The following is a 19,743-nucleotide window of genomic DNA, read 5'->3' as shown; positions in this document are numbered from 1 at the left end:
TCTTGTATCGCATGTTTCCCCCTTCTTTTTACTACATAACAGCATCAACTTGTCAACCATGTCCACTACATTCTTGTTCCATCCTCTACTGATGAAGGCTCCAGCCAAAAATTTTGGAACCATGTCCTTTTATGTTTATCCTCATATGGTTACATGGTAAATTTCTGCCCTCCATCTGCTTCTCACCGTGGTGCCGACTTTCAGGGTGCAAGGCGTTTTCTGCCCCCCCCCCCCCCCAATGATCTTAGGGGGGCAGAATGACATTTTGCCCCCCAAAAAACTCTCCTCCTAGATGTTAACTCCCCTTAAAACGTGGAGATTTGCAGTGTTCAGGGACTCCTAAGGCGTTAAATCTAGAGAAGGTGGTAGATGGTTTTATATCAACAAATAAGATTAGAAAGAGGGCATTTCTTCAGAGAACTACATTTCCCATTGGAAATGCAAAATATAAACCAAACCCCATGGCGCAACAGCCCCGATAGGCCATGGCCTATAAAGCGACCACTGCTCTCAGCCCGAAAGCCAGTAGATTATCAGGTATCGTTGTCAGCACAACAAATCCTCTTGGTCGTTATTCTTGGCTTTCTAGGCCAGAGAAATGCATAATATACAGTACGGTAATAGGATATTTATTAAGAAAATGGATTTATGAAGCAAATTCTAATTTTTTTTACATGTGATGATTTTTTATAGCTTTGTACATAAAACATTCGTTCAAAATATTAACTGTATTTATGAACCAAGTTCTATTGTTCTGTTTACTTATGAATATTACTGAAAATTCTGTACATAAGAGTCATTCATGAGAAACAAGCTCTATTATTGTTCTTTTGTTTTCTGTTTGTTTTTGAATGTTGTTATTATATAGGAATGTTTGCATTAATATTTGTTCCTTATTTCATATGCCTGTGTTCTTGTTAATCATGCTCCCCTACCCAATAATTTCCCTAAGCTTCTCATCTACCCATATATAATATCAAATAGTATGTCCTGACTGTCTGACTGATTCATCATTGCCGAGCCGAAACTATTGGACATAACAAAAAAAACATTTTGGGGATACATTTATATTAAGTTACAGTGTAGGTGCTCATCAAGGATTTTTGGATATTTCGTCGCTAAGAGTATAAGTTATCTGTATCTGAAAAACTTAAAAGTTTAAAGAAGTGAAAAGTGGTATCTGGAATCTCATTTTAAAATACAGGGGAAAAAAAATTTTGTTTTCAAAAATCCACTTAAGAGGGGATAAAAGTAAGTGCAAAACGGGTTAAATCATTTTTATCAGGATACTTATATCTCAAAAACTGAAGATGTTAAAGACGTGGAAAGAACACATATTTTGTTTTGTTTTCAACTTGAGAGAGTTTCTCACATGTACAGTTCTATGTCGCATGATCGTCTCAGCCCCAAAAGGCAATACCAAAAACATGGTTTCAAAGAGTTTCTGGGGTAAATGAAACTCATTGTTTTGGTCAGTTTTTATACTTCAGGGACTTTCAGATAATGTCTTAGTGCAGTACCGATGAACAATTACTTTTACCAAATTACGAAATCCACGCGAGCGAAGCAGCTAGTCTATACAGTATATATAAATTAACATGTCCTGATTAACTGACTGACTGATTCATCATCGCCGAGCCAAAACTGCTGGACATTAAGAAAATGAAACTTTGGGAATACATTTATATTACAGTGTAGGTGCTCACTATGGGAGAATTTTTGAATATTCCATCGCTAAGGGGGTGAAAAGTGGGCTGAATTTTAAAAATGAGTATATCTCAAAAACTTAACATGTTATAGATGTAAAAATTGGTATTTGGAATCTCCTTTGAAAACAAAGGAACACATGTTTGTTTTCAGAAAATCCACGTAAGGGGTTAAAAATAAGTGCGATGAGGGTCGACTCCTTATACGGATACTCAAAAACTGAAGATGTTACACACGTCAAAATTGGTACAAGGAATCTCCTTTAAAAATAAAGATACATGTATAGAGCGTTCCAACCTTAAATTACAGTACAGCAGTAATGGGATAATTCCGTCTCTTTCCTTCTCCCATGTTTTGCGGGTAGTGCTGTCCTACTCTAATGCAGCGGGTTTGCCAAATATCTGTAAATCAGAATGTTATCGGTTAAAATGGGTGAATATCGTGTTATGCACAGAATTTCAAGACGCATTTGATGCCGTTTCCAAAAAATATGTAAAAAAATAATTTAGTATGAAAATGGTAATATAATGGAAAGTTACGCCAAATGTAAAATCTTCATTGCATAGAACTTTTTATGTCATAACTCCTATTTTATATTCATAATTTTCCTAATTTTTTCACTGCTGGTAAAGAAACATTTCAGCTCAATGTAGGTAAGATTCTTTTTTAATTTAAATGATAACAAAATGCGTTTATTTTCAGTCATGTTCAGGGAATTTTATGTGCAGGCACAAGAAAGTCAGTCGCTGGCCAGCGTCTTTCTTATTGAATTTGCATGGGGGGGTCAAAGTGAGGCAAATGGTCTTCAGATATGGAAGTTATTTTTAAAACAATCCCTAAGTTCTTATCTTGCTTAGTTCTTAATTTATGACAGGAAGAATATCTCCTTGAATTTTGGTTTCACGTGTGACTTGGCTGGCTGGCTGGCTGTCTGTCTGGCTGGCTGAAGTACCGGTAATGATCTCCCAAACATGCGCTTTTAACATTTCCAGACAGTCGCATGCAGTGCAGTGCTCATTTCATCAGTAGTATGTATAATATTGATTAAATACATATCAGTGACATGTACAATTCTTGAGGGAAAGTGTATTTCGTTTGTGTGGTTCGTGAGTTTGTGCTCGTGCGTGGGGATCTAATTTCGAAGAAAAAGTGCAGAAGGATCATGGCGTGGTTAAAGCAAAGTAAACGGTTTTCGGATATGGAAGTTATTTTTAAATCATACCTCAAGTCCTTATCTCGTTATCTCTTAATTTATGACAGGGAGAACGCCTCGTTTGTTTACGTTTCACAAGTGACTCGGCTGGCTGAGATTTTAAATATACTGACAGCCGTGTGCAGTGGTGTTCACTTAATCAGTATTATAAGATTGATTAAATATAGATCAGTGATATATACATATATAAAATATTTAATGGCGTGTGGCCTCCAAAGAGGCCGAGTGCAGGTCTTTCGAGTTGACGCCGCATAGGCAACCTGTGCGTCTATAAGAATGTGGCCCTACCTGTGATGAATTCTAATACTGAAGACGGCACATACACCCAGCCCCTGAGTCATTGGAATTAACCAATGAGGGTTAAAATCCCAGACCCGGCCAGGAATCGAACCCGGGGCCCTCTGGACCAAAGGCCAGCACGCTAATCATTTAAGCCATGGGGCTGGACAAGATCGGTGATAAATGTATAGTTCTTGAGGACAAGTGGATGGTGTTTGTTGTGTTTGTGTAGTCTGTGTAGTTGTCAGTTTGTGCTCGTGCTGGGGGGGTTCTTAGTTCGAAGAAAAAGTGCAGAAGGATGTACATGGATCGTCAAATTAAAAAGAAACATTCTGCAGGTAAACTCAGGGGAAAAGAACGCAATATTATAATGAGTGTTCTGGATTATTTTTTAAAGACTATGAATATGAGCAGTGCAGTCGGTGAAACAGCTAAAGCTAGAAGTTGTTCCGAAAGAACAATCTATGCTATTAGGAAGGAACACACACATGGTCCTTTGCGAACTCCCGCAAAAAAAAAAAAAAAAAAAAAAAAAAAAAAAAAAAAAAAAAAAAAAAGAGAGAAGGAAGGCAGAAAAATGCAAGGAAAATTAAACATGATAAAATTGTGCGAAGTGGAGTGCGTCGGGTTCTTCACTCTCTTTTATTTGCTAACATATCACCGACATTGAATGTGATTTTGAGCCTGGTAAATGGAGAAGATTCTTTACCACGATTTTCCAAAACTACGTTGTATCGCTTCTTACATGCTACAGGCTTCCGTTATAAAGCAGCTTTCATTGAAACCGATGAAATTATTAATTGGAGGCACAGATATCTCAGGGAGATAAAACGTTTGAGGGCACAAAATAAAGCTATAATTTACAGATGAATCGTGGGTAAATATTGGGCAGACAGTGACAAAAGAATGGAAGGATACGACAGTGAAAAGTGCATGGCAGGCCGCCATTGAAGGGGTGAGTTCGGGACTTAGGCCACCGAAAAGCCGAGGACCGTGATTTGCCTTAGTCCACATGGGCAATAAACATGGTTTTGTTCCTAATGCTGAACTAACATTTTTATGCCATAAAAACATAGACAAATGGGCAAATTATGTGAATGAAGTAGAGAAAAATGAAAGAGACTTGTGGAAAGCAGACGAATTACAGGACGATGTCGACGATGAAAAGTTTTTAATACGACTTTCTTCATCGCCCGGATCATCCTCAAGTTCATCTCCCGAACCCGGTTCATCCAAAGCGGGAATATCAGGCCTTGCAGAAAGGATATAAGGTGTACGTCCAATGTCTGAGAGCAATGCCAGTGATTAAGGTATGTTGTATTTATTTTACCAACCTACAAATATTAATTTATGAATGAATGAACTTAAAATTACAAAATTACAAACGAAAAATGTGGAACTGTGACGCCCTGTTTGAGTCACACTCGAGCGTGATCTTCACGAGTTGATTTCGCAACAGCGCGCTCCATCTATGCTGTACTGCAATTTAAGGTTGGAACGCTCTATATATATTTGCTTTAGGAAAAAAAATACTTAAGGTGGGGCGGGGGGGGGGTGAAAAGAATTGAAAAAGGGGGTGAATTTTTAAATGAGTATATATCAAAAACTTAACATGTGACAGGCTTAAAAACTGGTATTTGGAGACTCCTTTAAAAATAAACTTTTTTTTTTTTGGAAAATCCATTTAAGGAGGGTGAAAAGGACTAAACAATGGGTTTAATCTTCTTTATGTAGATACTAATATCTAAAAAAAAAATTGAGATGTTACATACGTGAAAACTGGTATCTGGAATCTCCTTTGAAAATAAAGGAACACACATTTTTTGTTTTCGGAAATGAAATGGTTTCTGGCTTCTAGTGCCGGGAGTGTCCGAGGACAAGTTTGGCTCGTCAGGTGCAGGTCTTTTAATTTGACACCCGTAGGCGACCTGCACGTCATAATGAGGATGAAACCCAGCCCCCGTGCCAGCGAAATTAACCAATGATGGTTAAAATTCCTGATCCTGCCGGGAATCAAACCTGGGACCCCTGTGACCAAGGGCCAGCATGCTAACCATTTAGGAAAATCCACTTAAGGGGAAGGGTGAAAAGAAGTGAAGGAGGAGTCAAATTCTTTTTATGAGGATACTTATATTCCAAAAACTGAAGAAGTTACAGATGTAAAAATTGGTATTTGGAATCTCCTTTAAAAATAAACATATTTTTGCTTTTGGAAAATCCACTTTGGTGGGGTGGGGCTAAAAGGAAGAGGAAAAAGATTGAAATTTTTTTGTGACGATACTTATATCTCAAAAACTGATGATGTTACAGACATGAACATTGGTATTTGTAATATCCCTTAAAAATAAAGGCATGTGTTTTATGTATAATCCACTGAAGGCGATTAAAAGGGACTGAAAAAGGGGTTGAATTCTTTTTATGAGGATTCCTATATATCAAAAACGGAAGATGTTACGGACATAGAAATTGGTATTTGGAATCTCCTTTAAAAATAAAGAAATACGTATTTTTTTATTTTGACTTGAGATAGGACTGTTTCTCATATGAACAGTTCTATGTTGCATGTTCCAGAGGTACCTCTGCCAGTAGCCTGGTTATCTTAGCCCCAAAAGGCAATGCCACAAATATGGTTTACAAAGAGGCTGTGTTAAATGAAACTCAAATATTTGGTGAGTTTTTATACACCTATTTTCAACACTCGTAAGGGTTTTTTCCAAAAACAAAAAATACATGTTTCTTTATATTTTATATAATATTCTATAGAATATAATAAAGATACATATTTTTATTTTTGGAAAGTTCACTTAAAAGGAGTGACAAAGGGGGTAAATTTTTAAAATCAGTATATCTACAGTATATCTCAACAACTTAACATGTTACAGATGTGAAAATTCGTATTTTTGATCTTTTAAAAATAAAGATACATGTATTTTTTGTTTTAGAATAACCACTTAATGAGGGGTGGGGGTCGGGAGGACTAAAAAGGGGTTGAATTCTTTTTATTAGGATACTGGTATCTCAAAAACTGAAGATTTTATAGACACAATACATGGTGGTTGGAATCTCCTTTAAAAATAAACAAACACTTTTTTTTTTGAAAATCCACTTAAGGGGGGTTGGAAAAAATTCTTTATTTTGAGGATACTTATACCTCAAAAACTGAATATGTTACAGACATGAAAATTTGTATTTGGAATCTCCTTTAAAAATAAACACATATTTTTGGGGGAAATCAACCTAATGGGCAGGGGAGGGTGAAAAAGGGATTGAATTATTTTTATGAGGATGTGTAATATATTTTTAATCTGTGATATGATGCTCATGTATCACCTTATTGTAAGGAGCTGTTGTGACTTTGAGTGCACCAGCACCGTGAACTTCACGTTATCACTTCTGCATAAAATACTTTCCACTAATACTCCCAACTGTCTGTCTTCATCTTTTCCTTACCTCTCGTCCTATCATGACCACAATACAAGATCTGGCTCCTCTCTGGCCATGCCTATAAACCGCACTGCTGTTTACAACGGCTCCTTCATAATCTCTGTGTCCAGGTCAAGGAATTTGCTACCTGCGAACATTAGGGACAATCCCTCTCATCACAAGTTTAAAGTGGCTTGCCGTGAGAATTTGCTGAGTAGGTCCCGCTGATGTGCTGGATAATTGTTGAGTGTAAGGCGTGAATGAGATAAAATGAATGGCTTACTGTGATTACATCTTTTAAGAGTACTTTATTTTGTGTATTTTAAAATTAAGGATATTATTATTATTATTATTATTATTATTATTATTATTATTATTATTATTATTATTATTATTATTATTATTATTATTATTATTATTTGTTTAATTCGTATTTGTAATTATGTAAATGTATACTCTTCTAGTGGTTGAGTGTAAGAAAGGGCCTTGAGCCCTAACTTCGCCACCAATAAAGGCATTATCTATCTATATCTATCTCAAAAACTGAAGATGTTACAGTCGTGAAAATTGGTACTTGGAATCTCCTTTATAAATAAAGAAACATATATTTTTTGGTTTTAAGAAAATCGACTTAAGGGGGAGGGTGAAAGGAAGTAAAAAAAGATTTAATTATCTTTTTCTGAAGATATCTCAAAAAACCGAAGGTTTCTTACATGAAAATTGGTATTTGGAATCTTCTTTAAAAATAAACACATATTCTTTTGTCTTGGGAAAATCCACTTAAGGGGGTGGGGTTGAAAATAAGTGAAATAGGTGCTGAAGTATTTTTATTATGACACTTATCTATATATATATATATAAATAGCAATGTCATGGCTGCTTGTATATCAAAGCCCAGACAAAACTACTCTGCATAAACAAATGAAATTTTGGGGATACATTGCTATCACAATGTAAGCACCCACTATGGAAGAGCTTAAAAAAATTCTACCTCTAAGGGGATGAAAAGAGGAGAATCCGTGAAAACCAAAATATTCATTACTCTGAAACCGTTTTCTGAACAAAATTGAAATATCACTCAATGATTGCTCCTTTATGAACTAGAAATTAAATACCACAAGTACAGAAACAAAATTCAGTGGGGGTTAATATCCAAAAACAAAAATATTAATTTCTCTGAAACTGTTTGACATACGTGGTTGAAATTTCACATGATAGTTCCTCCTATATGTATTAAATTTTGAATAAACCATGACCTTAAATAACACACCCCTGAGGGATTTCAACTGCTGCGGGTGGAGCTGATGACATAAATATTACTCTCAAACCGTTTGGCATTCGAGTTTGAATTTCACATGATGGTTGTCCTATATGTCTTAGATTTTAAATAACAAGTGGTCTTAAAATAATTCACACCAAAGGTGTTTTGACTGGGAGGGTAAGGCCTGAAAATATAAATACTCATATCTCTGAAACTGTTTGACTTACATGATGGTTGCTCCTATATGTAATAGATTTTAGTTAAAAAGTGGTCTTAAAACAATACACCCCCTGAGGGGTTTTGACTGGGGGTGGGTGTGAGGCCTGATGACAAAAAAAATTCATTTCTCTGAAATCGCTTGACATACAAGGTTGAATTTTCACATAGTGGTTACTTCGCAATGTCATAGATTTTAAATAAGGAGTGGTCTTCAACCAATGCACCCTTAAGGGGTTTTAACTCGGGAGGGTGATATCCGATAACAAATGTACTTATTTCTCTGAAACTGTTGGACATACGAGGTTGAAATTTCACAGTATTGTTGCTCCCATATATCTTGGATTTTAAATAAGAAGTGATCTTGAAACAATATATTCCTAAGCGGTTTCGGCCAAGGTTTGAGACCTGATGAAAAAATATTAATTTCTCTGAAACCTTTTGACGTACGAGGTTAAAACTTCACATGATGATTGCACCTGTATGCCTTACATTTTAACTAAGAAGTGGTCTTAAAACAACACACCCTCCAGGGGTTTTAACCGGGCGTGAGTTCTGGTGACAAATATTCATTTCTCTGAAACCATTTGACATATGAGGTTACAATTTCACAAGATGGCTGCTCCTATACATTTTAGATTTTAAATAATAACAGGTCTTAAAACAATACACCCCTAAGGGATTATTCATCCCTCCAAACCGTTTGATGTATGAATTTGTACTTTTACAAGAACTTCGGATGTCGTAGGTTTCAAATATGATAAAATTCAAAATATTTCACGTACATATTTATTGGGACCCTGTAGAAGTTGATGAAGTTCTAAAACTAAGTCTTCACAACAGCCAAGGTACTAGACTAAATTTCAGATTTTCCTTCTTTATTGCCTAAAAAAATTATTTGTAAAACTCATAGGTTTAACTGAAATAATCTTAACCCTTTACTGCATGAATTATTTTTCGTTTTCGTTTGGTGAAGAAAATTTCAAGCTTCAATGTTCAACTTACGTTCAGTGTTTTAGATTTACCAGCAATTCTTAACTGGGGCTAATAGCTTAACACTCGTATGTGATGTGAATTGCCATAACAGGGTATATATACGATTTTTCACGATTTCACGCTAAGCTTTTAACATTCAAAGACTGAACATTACTGCCTACTGGCCATGGGTACGTATTGCAGGGCGCAAGTATACTTGCACGACCATAGGTGGGGTGGAAGGAGTACCTTTGGTTGTAGGGCTGTTTTGTCTTATGTTATGTAAAAAAAAAAAGGCATCACTGGTATATGTCTTTAAATGACTGTACAGTTAAAGGTGTGCCGGAAAACTACCTGTCCACAATCTGTATCCATTTATACAGGTGTAAAGTTGTATGTTGCCTGAGGGCAACAGTATGCAGTAAAGGGTTAAGCTTAGTACACAATATTTTATGAGGCAGTAATGGTAATTACTATTACCAGGACGCCCAGGTCCTGTTGGGAGAAATACCTATTTGACCTACAGTATTGACAAGAATTATTGGTGGATGAAAAAACTCTACCCACATCGGGTTTCAAATTTCCTAAGGGCCCAATCTTAGGATTCTTGCACACATTGAATGTCTAATTTTTTAAAGATTTAAACCTCTCAAATTACTAATCAAATTCCACCCTCCAGGGGTTTTAACCGGGCGTGAGTTCTGATGACAAATATTCATTTCTCTGAAACCATTTGACATATGAGGTCAAAATTTCACAAGATGGCTGCTCCTATACGTTTTAGATTTTAAATAATAACAGGTCTTAAAACAATACACCCCTAAGGGATTATTCATCCCTCCAAACCGTTTGATCTATGAATTTGTACTTTTACAAGAACTTCGGTTGTCGTAGGTTTCAAATATGATAAAATTCAAAATATTTCACGTATATATTTATTGGGACCCTGTAGAAGTTGATGAAGTTCTAAAACTAAGTCTTCACAACAGCCAAGGTACTAGACTAAATTTCAGATTTTCCTTCTTTATTGCCTAAAAAAATTATTTGTAAAACTCATAGGTTTAACTGAAATAATCTTAAGCTTAGTACACAATATTTTATGAGGCAGTAATGGTAATTACTATTACCAGGACGCCCAGGTCCTGTTGGGAGATATACCTATTTGACCTACAGTATTGACAAGAATTATTGGTGGATGAAACTCTACCCACATCGGGTTTCAAATTTCCTAAGGGCCCAATCTTAGGATTCTTGCACACATTGAATGTCTAATTTTTTAAAGATTTAAACCTCTCAAATTACTAATCAAATTCCACAAGCTTAATACATATACTAGGCCTAAATAGTACTGGAGGTTTCATCTCGATTTTTATCAGAGGTCGGTGCTGCCAGTAGCGGCGATAAAGGCGGGCAAGGGGGGGGCACTTGCCCCCCCACTTTGTGGAGAAGACATAGGATTATTATTCCATTTTATCAGCTGAAATTAGGAATTATAGGAATTATTTTTATAAAAGCAATTTGTACAAGCCTTGTTGTCTTACCACTAATTCTTTCCTTTATTTATTTATTTATTTATTTATTTATTTATTTATTTATTTATTTATTTAATTATAAAGAAAATTATTTGCGGAAATTCACACGAAATGTCGTTTGTTCCGGCTAACCGTTTTGCATAGCACCACGGCAAGTAGTTGAGACTTTTCATGCGCTGTGAGGAAAGGTATCAGGGGTATATTTTTTGGACAAGGTCATGGACACTGAGGTATGATTCATCCTCTTACTGCGCGCATTCGTTAGTCTGGTAGTCTCTTTAGTGTCTATTAGTTTCTTAGTGTGAGTCAATTAACAAAGGATTTTTAAATTGTATAATTATGCCGTATTTCTATTTAATTGTAATACATGTGTAATATCGTTCTTTTGGTGAAAGTTTTATTGTATAGTATTGAATCAAAATATTGAAACTATTATCACCGCACTTAAGTTGGCAAACTGTCAACCTTTACCTCCCTGTCGAAATTCGCTCAGAGAGTTTCAAAACTTACATTGTATAGGTTTTTAGTTTTGATGTACATTGCGTCCATTATATCTAACAAATCCAGGTACTGGTTGTTGTCTCTTCATGATTTTGCCCCCACACTTTTAATTCCCAATCACCGCTACTGGGTGCTACTCTCTATAAACATAAAATTCTATCTTAGATTTTAAATAAGAAGTGGTCTTAAAACAATACACCCCTAAGGGGTTTTGATTGTAGGTGAGGAATTATGACAAAAATATGCATTTAGATGAAACCATTAAGATTTGAAAAAAAATATATTCATTCCTTCCTTCGAAACGGTTTATCGTACGAAGACAAAATTCCAAATAGCTGTATGTATTTTAAATCCTAGGTGTGAAATAGGAAATATTTTTAAAAATTCCACCCCTAAAGTGTTAAATAGGATTAGCTCCTCAAAAGAAATTATTAATCCCTCCAAAACCGTTTGATGTACTAAGTTGTAATTTTATGAGCTAGGTGTAAAATATCGTAAACTTCAAAATATTTCTACCTTCAGGGATTTAGATGGTGGCTGACTCTCACAAACACAATATCCATTCTTCTGAGACCGTTTCAGGGACAAACTTAAAATTTTACATAAAGGGTGGTCTGCTATATCCTAGATGTTAATAAATATTTTAAAAACATTCACCCCAAAAAAAGCATTAATTCCTCCATTACTCTTCGACGTACAAAATCAAAATTTCACAGCTCGGGCGCTTTTATGTCCTAGATGTTAAATAAGATTGGGTTTAAAACATTCCAATTCTGTATGGGGTTCAAATAAGAGTTAGATCAGAAAATAAATAACCATTCTTCCAAAATCTGTGTGACGTACAGATTGAGAGTGTAGTTTACAGGCTCAGCAAACAGTGGACTCTCCAAAATGTAAAACTTCGAATAATAACTTTCAATTTAAAACCACAGCGAAGCACAGGTATTTTGCTAGTTCATACATACACTAATTACAGACCTTATCTTCCCGCTTATTTCATAATATGTCACAATCTGAACCATAGTCAGTAAGAGCAGCATATGAATTCAGTATAAAGCAGCAACCGAACTGACCTCGGGAAGAAACCACAGCAAGTAACAAATATGTGATGTAGATGATTTCCATAAGTGTCGTTAGAAAGCCATTGCTACAAATACACTGACATGTCAAAAGTCAGGGGATAGCAGTATTTAAAGGTAAAAGTTGGTGGTGCCAGCATACTGTGATGTTTTGGAAGTGTCCAAACTTGTATCATGTGCGGTCTGACATCTCGAGAGCAAGCATAAACACCATCTGTGCCGGTCATGGCAAGGTGTTGTGAATTATTGTATTTCAAACGAGGCATGACAGTGGGGCCAGATGGATGGAACATTCCATTGTTGAAGTTGCGCGGATATTTAACATTCCTCTATCAATAGTGTCACATGTGTGTCAGGAATACCTCATGGAAGGTATTACCGCCGACAGTGAACAGCTCATTGGCCAACCACGGATGCTGAACAATCACAATTAGCGGCATCTGGATAGAATTTTCCATAGAACCAGACAAGCCACCCTGGCCCGAATCACATCCACATTCGATACAGGAGGTACAAGAGGTATATCCAGCAGATCAGTGTTCTTTATCTTCAGTAGGATATGGGAGCAGAAGACCTAGCCGAATGCCCTTGTTAACACCACGACACTGGGCACAGTGACTCACCTGGGCATGTGATGTTAATTTGACCCTACAGAACAGGCAACATGTAGCTTAGTCTAATGGGTCACTGTTCCAGCTGTTTTGGGCTGATCGTAGTGTTTGGATATGGTGCAGGCCCCATGAAGCCATGGACCCCAGTTGTCAACAAGGCACTTTACAGGCTGGTGGTAGCTCCAAAATGGTGTGGGGTGTGTTCATGTGGCATGGGTTGGATCTGCTGATCCACCTGAACTGCTTGGAGACTATTTGCAGCCCTTCATGAAAATAATAGTAATCTTTTTTTTTTTTTTTTTTGCTAGGGGCTTTACGTCGCACCGACACAGATAGGTCTTATGGCAACGATGGGATAGGAAAGGCCTAGGAGTTGGAAGGAAGCGGCCGTGGCCTTAATTAAGGTACAGCCCCAGCATTTGCCTGGTGTGAAAATGGGAAACCACGGAAAACCATTTTCAGGGCTGCCGATAGTGGGATTCGAACCTACTATCTCCCGGATGCAAGCTTACGAGCCGCGCGCCTCTACGCGCACGGCCAACTCGCCCGGTAATAGTAATTACCAGTTGTAATAATCACATAACCACATTTCTATTCTTCTGTTATTTAAGTAAACTTGTTGAAATATACTCTTTAGCGCAGTTTAGAATACTGTGGTATAGTTATCAGATACGGTAGTATCTTCCTTCTATTATTTACTGTTGTATAATTCTTGTATATTCCTTTCGATATTCAGTACTGTAATTATGGCAGTTTTCATTTCTGTTAGCACATAATTGGATAAAAATAATAATATAATACGCTTAAGCAGTATTGTAGTGTAGTTATTTTATTAGATAGTACACTGTTGACTTTACTGTTGTGTGAGCGTCGAGCAATTGTGGTGTAATTAATGTGAAGTTATTTTAATAGATAGTATCTTGACAAGTAATGGCAAAATTCTATGGTAACCCTTTTGATATTTCAGCACTTAACTAGATGGCAGTTTTTACTTCTATTAGAGCAGAGTAGGGAAAAATAGCAATAATAATTATAGTAATATCTACTTATTTAGCTTTGTTGTGTAATCCTTGTATAGTTCTTCCAAATTTCAACTTCCAACAGCAATTTTCATTTTTGTTTGGGCGTAGTAATAACCCATTGCAATTAGTAGGGATCAGATTTTTATATAAATAAATATTATTTTTGCTTATAGCTAATAGACTGTAACTACAACGGAAATTCCGAACTCAAACACTGTAATCTGTACATGAAATTTTAATTCACACAAAAATAAATATTTTTGAAATTATTTATGTAAATAAATATGTTAAATATTTTGAATAAAAATACATAAATTGTTATTTTTTCTTTGTTCTAATTTTTAAATTTTAAAAACACTCATACTTCATATATTTTTGTATTAATGAAAATGCAATGCAAATGAATTTCATAAACTTTTTGCATAATGAGTGACTAACCTTGACCGCATGTGCTGGCTTCCTTTGTCGAAGGGGAATCCCTCATGTGGTCTGATGTAATGTGATGCACTTGATGCGGCGCAATATCCTTCAGTTCAGTCAGTCACTCTCCTTGGCAAGTTTGAACCACACCATCTATGTAGTACTGGTATATTAAGTGAAGTGTAAAGTGATTGTGATTGACGATATAATGCCGAAAGGACAATCAAGTATATGTTCTCATTTGCAGCAATATGTTGCCAAATTCAGTGGAATTTTTACAAGTAATGGCAAAATTCTATTCTGCTAAAAATGTGGAAAACCTCTAAGTGTGGAAGAGCGATCACAAGTCTTGCAGCATTTAGCAGGAAGTGAACATAAAATAGCCGTTTCACGTACTACCTCGAGACAAGTTCTTTTGTGTGAAGCAGCTCCCTCTTCACATACCCCAGATTCAAAAAGTTCTGAATATTATGCATATTTATGCAAACATTTTTCTTGTGATATTCCTTTATATAAATTAACAAGTCAACAGTTTAGAAAGTTTCTTACAATGTACACAAATTTTGAAACACAGGCTGAGTCAACATTAAGAAAATGGTATGTCTCTGTGTGTTACAAAGAAATGCTGGGAAAGGTCAGAGCAGAATGTGAAAATAAAAAAATAAAGGTAAGTATGGACAAATCACCAGTCCCTAGTGGTAGAGAATCGGGAAACATTGTGGTAGGCGTGCTAGAAAATAATGAAACAGTTCCCAAGAGGTGTTTTCTAACATGGAGATAAATATCAGCATCAAATCATGTAACAACGGCTCACTTATTCAATGAAGCTATGCAGTTGTTATGGCCAAATGGGGTGAAATTTGATAATATTTTACTCTTAATTATGGATGCTGCTCAGTATATGAAGAAGGCAGCAGATGGTCTGTCTGTGAGCTTTCCCAACATGATATACCTAATCTGTGTAGTGTATGGTTTACACAGAGTATGTGAGCAGATACGTATATTTCATCCTAAAGTTGACAAATCGACTTCAAATGAGGGGGGGATAAAAAAGGCTTTCTGAAAGCATCAACAAGAATTGATTTGTTCAGAGCAAAAAATCAAGATCTTGCATTTCCACCTAGACCCATTGTTATTCATTGGGGGACATGGTTAGAAACAGTAGTGTATTATGCAAACAATTTTGAAAATTTTAAATCAGTGATAGATGAACTAAATAAGGACGATGCTTAATCAATCCACATTTTTCAGAACTTACATAATATATAAGAAAATGAATTATCTTATATATCAGCAAATCTTAGTTTTTTGTCTTCCTGCATTAAAAAAATTAGCAACATCAACCAACTTGTGAACTGACGCAGTTAATGAGGTGCATGACAGTGACGAAAAAATGAATTCAACCAGAAGTCCTAAAGTGAAATCTATCAAACAGAAATATAAAAGTGTGTTTAAAATAATGACGATTCCATGATGTGCCAAAGTTTCGGAAGGGCAAGAACATGTTGGTGAAATTGAAAGTTTGAGTGCCAGTGACATTCCTTTGTTGAAATATACAAGACCGTCTTCTCGTGATGTTGAATGGTCCTTCTCCCAGTAACGTGCATTGTTCCGAGGCAACCGACATCGGTTTGTGATAGAAAACTCGAAAAAGTTTTTATACTTCATTACTGCAACCACTGCCTCAACATGACAGGTACGTAATTTTTTCAAACTTAGGTATTTACCAAGTTGCAATACTGAACATAATATTTCTGAAATTTTATACATATTTCTCCATTTTTAAAAATATTTTAAATTTTTAAAGAAAAGACTAAGTAAACAAGAGATAGGGAATCTGCCACCTGGGCGACTCCCTAAATGCAGATCAGTAGTGATGATTGATTCACAAACCCCTTCAACCATGAGATATTCCTGCAGGATAATTTGCTGTGTCACGGGGCCCAAGTTGTCCAGAACTGATATGAGGGGCATTACGACTGCTGTAGCCAACTCTCTCGCCTGATATGAACCCTAAATGGTAATTCTAAATTCCCATGGAGGGAATTAGATATATTTCCACCAATAGAGCATATCAAAAATCGGATCAAAAATTAGATGTATGGCTTTTCAGGCGTTATGCTCTATTAACCAGCATTTCGTCTTAGGTCTGACACTAGACTCGTCAGAGTGGGATGTGTCAGACCCTACCCACTTATGCTGGGGTGTATGCAGGTGAACTTATCAGAAGCCTCTTATATGGCACAGTCTGATAACTGCATACAGGAGATAAAACTCCACAATGGAATTAATGCCCGTCTAGCAATTCCAAATGGTAATTCTGATAAGTTCACCTGCATACACCCCAGCATAAGTGGGTAGGGTCTGACACATCCCACTCTGACGAGTCTAGTGTCAGACCTAAGACGAAATGCTGGTTAATAGAGCATAACGCCTGAAAAGCCATACATCTAATTTTTGATCCGATTTATGATATGAACCCTGTCGAGCATTTTTGGGATGTGGTGGTGAGGTCCATTCACACCCAAGACCCTGTACCTACAAATAGCAGGAAACTGTGGGTAGTTATCCAAACAGCATGGGTCAGAATCTCTCCAGAGGTGTATTTTCCACATGTGGAATTGATGCCACAATGAGTTACTGCACTTGGCCAAGATAGAAGAGGGCTTATATAATACTAAACCCCTATCCCATTACTTTTGGCACGTCAGTGTATGATATAGTGCTAAATGCCAAGAGGTGAAAATGACAGAAGTAGGTATAATAAATTTTCACCCAACCACAAGGTCAGATACTTTTCTCACAATAGTACTTGGTTTTTGTTATGAGGTTATGAGCTAACCTAATGAATCATACTTCCAAGTAACATACCATGCTCTCCACCTTGGTCCGAGATAATTTTATTCCTATTCAGACGGTTTCGCCGAGTAGCCAACGCCGCTTTCAAAGCTGCCAAACGAGCTCCAGGTCGAATACCAAGTAGTTTCTGCTTATACCTGCGACGAGACCGGCTCAAAACTGTTGAAGAAGAAGCAAAATGAAATATCTTTCCATGCCAAGATAATATATGTAAAACAATCAAAAATTTCACATTAAATTATACAGCTCACCACGTTTACGCTTCAATGGATTTCTGCTTCCTGAGAGAGGGGTGCATTTGCCATTTTCTTCACTACGAAGATCCTGAAATATCCATAATGGAAGATTACTCATAAAGTAGATTCTTTAATGGTTCTACAGACACATTTTCATAATCACTAACTAGTTTGATGAAAGGCAATTTGGGTTTAGAAAACATTATTCCACTGAGATTCCAACTGCAGGATTTCAGCAAGATATAGCAGATATTTTAGATTCAGAAGGGCAAATGGACTGTTTCATTAATGATCCATTCAAGGCTTTTGATAGAATAGATCATGGAAGACTCTACTGAAGAAAATGAGTGCTAGTGAACTAGACAAAAGAGTGATTGACTGGGTGGCTAAATTTCTAGAAAACAGAACTCAGAAAATTACAGTATATGAAGCATTATTTGATCCTATAGTGTTTAAAGGAGGGGTTCCGCAAGGCAATATTATATTTATTAACTGATTAAATCATATGGTGTATACAAAGTACATTGTGATATTGGACATGTCTTAAAGCTATATGCTGTAAAACAAATAAATTGTTATGTACATTTTATATTCTAATCTTATAATTACAGCATGAAGACAATGGTACACCAGATATGCCTTTAATAATCTTTCAAATGTCTTTATTTTTGGGGACAAATTTGATGCCCCATGGTAGTTTACTGTATAATTTGATCCTTATGTGAAATGCTACTTTTTGGTATATCCCTTTCAGACCGTGTACGTACAATTGTGTGGGTTCGTATTTTATTTATGTCTGAGCTTATTTGACGTTTTCTTGGCGCTAGACCGGACTGCAGTGATTGTGCGGGACATGTAGCATGTACTTCAGTTGTTTTTATTTAGCGCTTGGCCACCAGGGGGCAGGAGGAAGAGTTTAAAAATGCAGTTCATTGGCAAGGTGGCAGGAAGCAGTAAAGCCTAAAGTGAATATTTATTTATTGCATTCATAATAATCTAGAAGCTTCACTGAATATCAGAATGTAATCTAAGAAATGTGTAAATTGTTTAGCAACCGTAAAATTGTGAAGTTATAACATCGTACGTAATATCATGTGATTTTGAATGTTGGTATGCACAATTGTGCGGGCTAGGTTTTCCTACAGACAATGCATGCGGGAGTGCTGGATGCTGCCACAAAAAGCACTGTGAAAGCAGAATTCGTATTCTACGTGAGAAAAGTAATGTATAAGATTTTAATTGTTTTAAAACATCCCACACTGTAAAATAGAACACCTGATCATGTACATGTGTATGTTCACATGTGCTGAGCTGAATTTTTAAAATTTTTCTTTTTTGTAAGTAGAGAATTAAGTCCTAACACGCACAATTGTGTGGGTGCTGTTTTTCAGACGATAGTTCTTATTTTTGCAAGTTATGAATCTCATTCCATATTGACGGTTATCACTTTACAAAATAAAATATTTATAAAATCCTCCTATCAATACAAGTCAAGTCATCTGTTAGATGAAGCAAAGTCTATACATGTTTCAGCCTAATCTCAAGGCCATCTTCAGTAGTATAACAATAGTATTCTACAATAGTATTGACGGTCTCACTACACTCCTCAGCATAGTGTTTTTATTTAACAGTCAGCAAGATCTATTAGACGAGAGGACTTTGTACCTCAATGTGTTTTTAACTCACTAATCATGATCACTGTCACTTCACATCATTACGATTTTTAATTTGTTTGTATATTATGTAAACATTGTTATACTACTGAAGATGGCCTTGAGATTAGGCTGAAACATGTATAGACTTTGCTTCATCTAACAGATGACTTGACTTGTATTGATAGGAGGATTTTATAAATATTTTATTTTATAAAGTTCTTATTTTGTAAAATAAACTGTAAAAACGTGTATTTGAAAGCATTTTAGTAAATTTTTTACATACAAACATAAATTCACACCTCCAGTTTTCTTTCAGGCCTGAAGAAAAGGTGCTGCCGCCAAAAGGGCTGTAAAAGCAAAACTCGTCCTCAGCATAGAAAATATAATGTATACTCGTGTTTGAACAAAGATTTTAATTGTTCCACACTGTAAAATAGAACATCTGATCATGTACATATGTATATTCACAGGCACTAAGGTAATTTTTCTTGAAACCAAGCTTTGTCAGAAAAAAAAAACTATACTCACTTTATCTGTGCATGACATGAGATAATTAAAATCACAAAAATAAGAATTAGCAAAATTAGTAATTAATAATTAAGAAAATAAGCTTGTACCTTATGACAGGAGATGTTCGAAATGTTCTCCTCCTGCATCCACACATTTCTGGTATCGTCTTAGGAAACTCCGATTCACACGCATAAGTTTGTTTTCCATAACAGAGGCTATTTCTCACTGGATATGTTCTTTCAGT

At 36.0% G+C, this 19,743-nt stretch overlaps 1 protein-coding gene across 1 annotated transcript in view; it reads right to left on the bottom strand.

The window, feature by feature from the left end:
* LOC136863480 (zinc finger protein 879) overlaps positions 1–19,743 on the bottom strand; it is a 218,936-nt gene that overhangs the window by 140,143 nt on the left and 59,050 nt on the right. Inside the window, exons 4-5 of the mRNA XM_068225955.1 lie at positions 17,350–17,422; positions 17,096–17,257 (exon numbers count right to left, since the gene is read on the bottom strand). Coding sequence (XP_068082056.1) covers positions 17,096–17,257; positions 17,350–17,422 — 235 coding nt within the window. The remainder of the gene's footprint in view (positions 1–17,095; positions 17,258–17,349; positions 17,423–19,743) is intronic.

Source organism: Anabrus simplex, chromosome 2 (assembly GCF_040414725.1).
Source record: "Anabrus simplex isolate iqAnaSimp1 chromosome 2, ASM4041472v1, whole genome shotgun sequence".
NCBI lineage: Eukaryota > Metazoa > Arthropoda > Insecta > Orthoptera > Tettigoniidae > Anabrus > Anabrus simplex.
The sequence above is the reverse complement of the archived record's forward strand: the minus strand, read 5'-3'. Positions and strand labels throughout refer to the sequence as shown.